At 33.9% G+C, this 7,380-nt stretch overlaps 1 protein-coding gene across 1 annotated transcript; it reads left to right on the top strand.

Moving 5' to 3' along the window:
* The first annotated feature begins 1,161 nt into the window (after positions 1 to 1,161).
* Positions 1,162 to 6,888, top strand: LOC126701499 (ATP synthase subunit gamma, mitochondrial-like). The gene is made up of 9 exons (XM_050399629.1): positions 1,162 to 1,413; positions 2,415 to 2,458; positions 2,565 to 2,717; positions 3,947 to 4,060; positions 4,146 to 4,273; positions 5,116 to 5,238; positions 5,343 to 5,462; positions 6,183 to 6,304; positions 6,544 to 6,888. The coding sequence occupies exons 1-9, from the start codon at positions 1,316 to 1,318 to the stop codon at positions 6,611 to 6,613; spliced, it is 972 nt and encodes a 323-aa protein (XP_050255586.1). The 5' UTR covers positions 1,162 to 1,315; the 3' UTR covers positions 6,614 to 6,888.
* Positions 6,889 to 7,380: the final 492 nt, after the last annotated feature.

Here is a 7,380-nt window from a genome sequence, read left to right as displayed (position 1 = left end):
AAGTGGGGCCCATGATTTTCAACATATTTACAAAAGTATTATTGAGTAACGTTGTTTGAAAATTGAAAACTAGTAAGAGGAATTTTCTAAATTCAGTGTTTAAACACCATAAAATGAGTAATGTAACTCAAACACTCTAGTAAAAAACACCCTGACCAAACATGTGTTTTTTTTTAGCCCACAGTTTTCAGTGTCTAAATACTGAAAACTGTTATTCAAATACCTTAACCAAACAGGCCAATTTCTAGTAGTTGTGACCTTGATCTCTTGATGCATTGTGGTGGTTGGAGAGAGAGAAAACAAGGGGAACAACTAAAAATTGAGACAATGGCTAGAGAGAGAACAAATAAAATAAATAAAGAAAAAACAATAAAATAAATATTTAAACGAGAGGCACAGTAAGGCATAGTAATGAGCTTGACGTAGATGTATTGAAAAATGGGTTTGTTAAATTGGAAATAGTGGAGTTATTTTAGAAAAATTAGCCAAAAGTATTTAGAGCTTGATGTGAATGTTATCAACCTCTTGTTGTAGTTTTTTTTTTTTTTTTTTTTTTAGCATTTCCTTGTCTAAATAATATTTCTCACTGTTTACATAGAAAAAAAATTATCACTTTTGAACTTAGAAAAAATAATTATCATTTTTGCTAGCAAAGGCAATATAGGCAAATAGTAAAAGAGTAATGTTACAATAATTTTTACAATAGTTGAATTGGTAGGTTTTTTATTGATTTTCATTTAAGCATAATACTGATAGCACTTTATGGGATAAAATATCCAATTAGATAAAGTTTAAATACAAACTTGGATTATAATCAGTAATAGAAAAATGACATATGTTCACTTACTAAAGCATACTTAAGAGATTGTATACAATAATTTTAAGCCAGTTATTCGTTTAAATAAAAAAAACTTTTTTTTTTCTAAACAATAGAAAAATAGCATGTGTCTAGACAAGTAACTAAGTTTATAACCAAACTATATCATTTCCCATTTTTTCTGAAAAATAGAGGGAATTGAAAGATTTAAAAAAAAAAATTCCCTCGCTTTATTATTTACCATTAACAACCTATAACTTTTCTTAGTTGTGAAATATTATGTGACTCTGATATTAAATGGTAACATTGTAATGGCTAACGAGTGACGAGCCCTAAAGTAATTTGATTCCCAAGCTATCGCCCAATCCATAAACTAATAGTAAATACCCACCTGACCTTGACCTGTGGCTTTGCAGCTCAGTACCAGAGAAAACAGAGTTCCGATCTACAACATTCTCTCCTACTTCTTCTACTTCTAGGGTTTATTCACAGAGCAAAATGGCCATGGCTGCGCTCAGACGAGAGGGGAGGCGTTTCGCCCCTCTGATCTCTCCTCAACCCATCACCGCCGCCGTCCGATCCTCTCTCATCCAACAGTACTACGATCTCTACCACTCCCTTTTGTCTTAATCTTCTGTTTGGTTGCTAAGAAATGATATAGAAAAATGAAACTATCCAGAACTTTTCCGATTTGAAATTGTGGGTTTATTTTTTATTTTATTTTATTTTTGTTGTCTAAAATTTGATTTGAAACCAAACTTATTAATCTCTAGCTGATAAGTGATAATGCTTGTATATGCTTAATGATATCTGTAGTTCTCACTAGCTTGTATATGCTTTCTGATTAATTTTAGTTATTTTTGTTTTGATGTAATGGTGCTGAGAAATCAAGGATTTGGTTTAGTTAAATCATGTAGTTGTGAAATACACACTTGAAATTATAATTTGCAATGAAAAACACATATACTTCAGGGTATGTTTGGTACAGAGGGTTAATAAAAGAAATCCCGATGGCCGACGAGTTCTTGCTCAACTGCCTCCTCCTCCCCTTATAAGTGCTAGGTGGAGATTGAGGTCTTGTGTTCAAGACCCATCATGGGTTTTTTTTTTTTTGCCCATAGGTTTTTCTGGCTAGAGGCGAGTCCAAAGGGTTCTTCTTTATAAAGGAAATGTTATAAAAAAGAAATCGATAAAAAGAAACGAAAAAATAAATCACGAAGATCTAAAATAAATAATCTGTATTGTTTTGTTTTTGTGTCATAAGAACTAAAGCCACTTATCATAAAAAAGAAAAGAAAAAGAACTAAAGCCTCTACTCAAATACATTAGATTGTATGTGGTAGTATTTTAGCTTTTTTCTTGGAGCCCTCCCAAGCAATGGATTATGCATTTGAAATATAGCTAGCAAAAGTAAAGATTGTTATTTGGAGAAGTTTGAAAATTTCCTAAACTTTAGGAAACTATAGAATTTTCGATGAATAATTTTAGTTTCACATTTTTTCTATTTATTAGCCAATGGCTTGAAATATGGATTTATGAAATTCTTGCATTTCTTTTTGCCTTTGAAAGTACTAAATTAATTGGCCTGGGTGGGCAGGGAGCAGGCCCCTCTGGGAGTGCGATCAATTTCAACTCAAATTGGTAAGAATTACTTTCACCATATAATTTACATTTCCATTCTGGTGCCTTATGGTCACCATTGTCCAGATATGAGATTTTTGATAATGTTGGTGCTCTTTATATACAGTCAGGAACCGGATGAAGAGTGTGAAGAGTATCCAGAAAATTACAAAAGCAATGAAGATGGTTGCAGCCTCAAAACTTAGAGCTATTCAAACAAGAGCTGAAAAGTCTCGTGGCCTGTGGCAGCCATTTACTGTTCTTCTTGGTGACACTCCCAGTATGTTTCTTAAAATACTTTTTTTTTTTTTTCATGTTTTCTTCTCAAGTACTAGATATTTTATTTTTCATCAAATGTTACTTTAAGTTCATAATAGATAGCAAACTTTTGTTCGTTTATGCTACTACAAACAACAACTTGATACTGTTTGACACAGTATCTAATTCACAACCTGGGCTGTTCCTTTTACAGGTCAACTACTAAAATACTGTTGTTTGGTACAAATTGGTCAACATTCCCCTTTTTAGAAATGGAAATCAACCTACTGAAAGTAGGTCACTGATGCCTATAATGGCACACCAGCTTCCCATGTTCTGATCCTTTGAAATGGTGTTGCTATTTATCAGTTTTTCTCAATGAGTATTCTTGAGGATTCTTAAATCAAATAATCTCCATCCAAATTCCAAGCCATTTGCACAATTATCTTCTGAAATGCTTTACTTTTTTATGTCACAGTTTATTGAAAAGAAAAGATGTGAAATGAATTTATCTTTTGAGAAAAATGGAATGATGCTATTTATTTATTTATTCAAATTTATCAAGCGAAGTTGGTCACTGCGCACACACACACACAATCTCCTAAATCTACATTAGCTGGAATATTTTTGCCTGATTTTCTCCCAAATCTTTTTGAAAATACACCTCTTTGTTTGTTAGCCTGTTGGCAACAGTGGTTAATGGTTTTGGTTTGGGTACTGGTGTCTCCATTTCTTCTAGGAAAAGATAGTGATGATAGTGCCTATGCATTTTGGCTGTAGTAACACTTCCTTTCCTTGTAAGCACAAGGTAAAGGGTAAAGTTGTGTGTTCAAAACCTAGGTGCGAAACTTACACACACAGATTGCATAATGCATCTCATACTTAGTAAATTGCAGCCAATTTTAATCTATCTATCTTTTTTAACGTTCTAATATGCTGTCAAAATATTGTTTTTGCTGAAAAGGCTTAGAGAAAAAGACCTTTTGCTAGAATTTTGCCAATTCAGGTTAACAAGAAACAGCTAAAAGTAATCTGCCAAAGATTTTCAATTAAAGCTGTATCTGGTAGATTTACAGCCAGTCACCCTTACCAGGTGTCTTAGCTCCACCCCTGAAATTGAAGACATTGCAATTCTTCGTGATCTTGTGGCTTCTCTTCCTAATATTTATTTTTATCCCTTTTGATCATTACATATCTTCCAGTCTTAGCTTTTTGTTGCCCTAATTTTCTTTCCTTGTGTTGCAATCCTAGGTGTTGACGTCAAGAAGAGTGTTATTGTTACAGTTTCTTCAGACAAAGGTCTTTGTGGAGGAATAAACTCTACATCAGTTAAGACTAGCAAGGCACTTTTCAAGTTGACTTCTGGTATTTCTTGCAAGCCCTTCAGTATCTTTATTATCATCAAAGATTGGTTGTTATCCACAAATAAAATATTTCTCTACTGTCACAGGTCCTGACAAAGAAGCGAAATATGTTGTTGTGGGTGAAAAGGCAAAGGCTCAATTCGTACGTGACTCCAGGAAGCACATTGATATGTCCATAACTGAGTTGCAGAAGAATCCTCTAAATTATACACAGGTTAGTCTTTTTCATTTCTTGCCTCCAAATATTGTAGGAGAAGCAACTTTTTTCTTGTTTGTTTGAATATATGTGCATGTGAAATTCAGAAAGATTTTCTATTTTTAACAAATATATTGAAAGCTTGAAGTTATCTATTAATGAAATGAAGTGGTGAATGCTAGAAGTGTGGTTAAAGATCCGTTCATCTGGTCAACAAGGTTTTTCTGGCTTTAAGTCTTGTAACGTGAGGCCTTCTGAATGCTAGTTTAATTTAAATTATAGCATTATCAGATTTTGAGGTCTTCATTAAGCCGTTGACTTGAGCTTATGCTTATCCTCTTTGGTTCATGCCAATTTTGTTAGCTGATCCGTTAAATGGCCAGCCATGACATGTGAATTCAGAAAGGCTTATGTTGTTGTAAATAATATATTGAGCTCCAAGTTATGTATCAAAGAAAATGAAATAATGAATGTTCGAAGTGCGATTAAGATCTGTTCATCTGGCTCTTATAATGTGAGGCCTTCTGAATGCCGGTTTAATTTAAATTAAAGCATTATTGGATTTCAATATCTTTGTTGAGCCTTTGGCTTAAGCTTATCTTCTTTCTTTAATACTGATTTTGTTTGCAAATCCTTTACATGGCCAAATCAATAATTTGTAATTGCAATAAGACCTTCCTCAATTTTGATGATTTTTTTTTTGCTTATTTGAAATAAATCCTATGGTATTTACAAATATGGAAGTCCTTATGTATATATATATATATATATATATATATATTTTAAAAAGTGGAAGGCTTTATATCATCAAATATGCAGTCACTTTTGCCCATGTTCCATTCAAATTGTTCTCCTTTCAGGTCTCTGTTCTGGCAGATGACATTTTAAAGAATGTGGAGTATGATGCTTTGAGGGTTGTCTTCAACAAGTTCCAGTCAGTTGTCTCATTTATTCCAACAACAGCAACTGTATTATCTCCTGAGGTGATGAAAATGCTTCATTCTAATAAATTTGCATTAATTTTTTTTTTAGCTTTCCTTGTTTTGCTTTTGGATTTAAAATGTTATGTGATGCTATGCTTTTGTAGATTGTGGAAAGAGAGGCTGAATCTGGGGGAAGGCTTGGTGACCTAGACTCTTATGAGATTGAAGGTGGGGAGACAAAATCGGAAGTACTCCAAAATCTGACAGAGTTCCAATTTTCTTGTGTAAGTTTTCTTTGAGGCTAAAAATATTTTAATTTTTGAGCAGTGCTTTTAGTTGGGACTGGGCTTACTGTTTTCTGTAACAATCAAATTTTCTTGTTACTCTTGTATGAACTACAAATCTAAACAGTTGATGTGTAAAGGCTTAGTGTATAGCAAATTTGAGCATGCCTAGGAGTTGATACTGTTGACCAAGTTTCTAGAATTATCTAATATGTTAATAATTTGCTGAGTAGTACTGTAGTAGTTCCAATCCAATATTTCTTGCTGGACCTGGCAGCAACTGGAATTGAGACCCATCACCTTTTTTATTTTTATGGTTGGAGTTGTTAGTAAGTTACACATGTGCCTAGTGGGTCTTGAATTTGCAACCTCATCCTCCACCCATTCTTAGACAGGAGACTTACCATTTGAGCCAAAGTTTGTTGGCTTGAGATCCATCACCTTTTGAAATAACCATAGTGTGACTTTGGTTTTAAACTCTTGACGGACAAGAAGTTTAACATCCACATTTTGTGTTCCAATAATTGTCTAAATGCTGCAGATGTTGCTGTAATATTTAGTTTCACTTTTTTGTTTTATTGGATGTTTTAACATTTGCTAGGCAGCAGTGCTATGGAATGATGAGGTCTGAGTCTCAATAACTAAGATGCTTATTGCTTCTCATTCCTGTAATGATTTTAAGTGATTTGTTGAAAATTTTTTTTTCCATATTCCCATCAGGTCCTGTTCAATGCGGTGTTGGAGAATGCTTGCAGTGAGCAAGGAGCAAGAATGTCTGCCATGGATAGCTCAAGCAGAAATGCTGGCGAGATGCTTGATCGTCTCACACTTTCTTACAACAGGTCTCTCTCTCTCTCTCTCTCTCTCACACACACACACATGCAATAAAATTTCCTTCACTTGGGATAAAGTGATTAAACATTAGTTTGAGAATAGTGACTTGGTCATTCATGATAGAACTCACCAATTGAATTATTATCTTTCAGTTTTAGCAACTTGCACAATATGATACTCATCTACTTTTATTCATTGTGTTTCCATCAATACTGATCTTGATTGTTTGTCTGATTTTTTGTGATAGAACTCGTCAAGCATCTATTACCACTGAATTGATTGAGATCATTTCTGGAGCATCAGCACTTGAGGGCTAATTACAGAAACCTACTTCTAGTTTTTCGATGGTGACGAAATAATGTCTAAGTGGGGGCTTTCCTTGAACTAATGAACTTCGTGTTGCCACCTGGGGGGAGATTTTTTTTGTTTCTTTTTTGGCTAAGCTACTCTAATAATTACCCAGTGTCAATCTTTATACTGGGAATTAAAAAAAGAAAGAAATCATATTTGTGATGGTTTTATTGATTTTGTATGAGTTTGTTGTGCCTTCAAATATCTCTTTAATAACTTTGGCCTGGCGACTTGTCTTTCATCTTGTTTGTTTTCTCCTCTTACAGTGTTTTTTCTTGTGCCTTGGGGTTAGGTTCAAGGACCTGTAAAGTATATACCTGTCCTAGAGTAAGGTCTATGGTATGGAATGGGTTTGATTCTTTTTTTGGTTACTGTGTGTTAGATTTTTGGCTGAATATGTATGATGTATCACTGAACAGAAATAATGGTACAACAAAAGCTAATCTAGGGGGTCCAATCCAAACCATCTTCATCCTATAAGATGATCCCAAAATGGATGGATGAGATGCTGTAGCCCCCAGACAGCAGCACAAGAGGCCCAGGCAGCAATTAAATGGGCAATAACATTACAGTCTGTGTATAAAATGAAGGTCCCAAAAAGAGAATTTAAGGGCTTGTTTGATGGTCTTTCTTTTCTTTTTGGCCTGTTTGATAGCCGTTGGTAAAATCAATTTCATTTAAAAAAAAGAAAGAAAAAATCTAATGTAAAACTTCATAACAAATTTCTTTAAGG

The sequence above is a fragment of the Quercus robur genome, chromosome 10 (assembly GCF_932294415.1).
Source record: "Quercus robur chromosome 10, dhQueRobu3.1, whole genome shotgun sequence".
NCBI classification, from domain to species: Eukaryota; Viridiplantae; Streptophyta; class Magnoliopsida; order Fagales; family Fagaceae; genus Quercus; species Quercus robur.
This window is presented reverse-complemented; position numbering and strand designations above follow the sequence as displayed.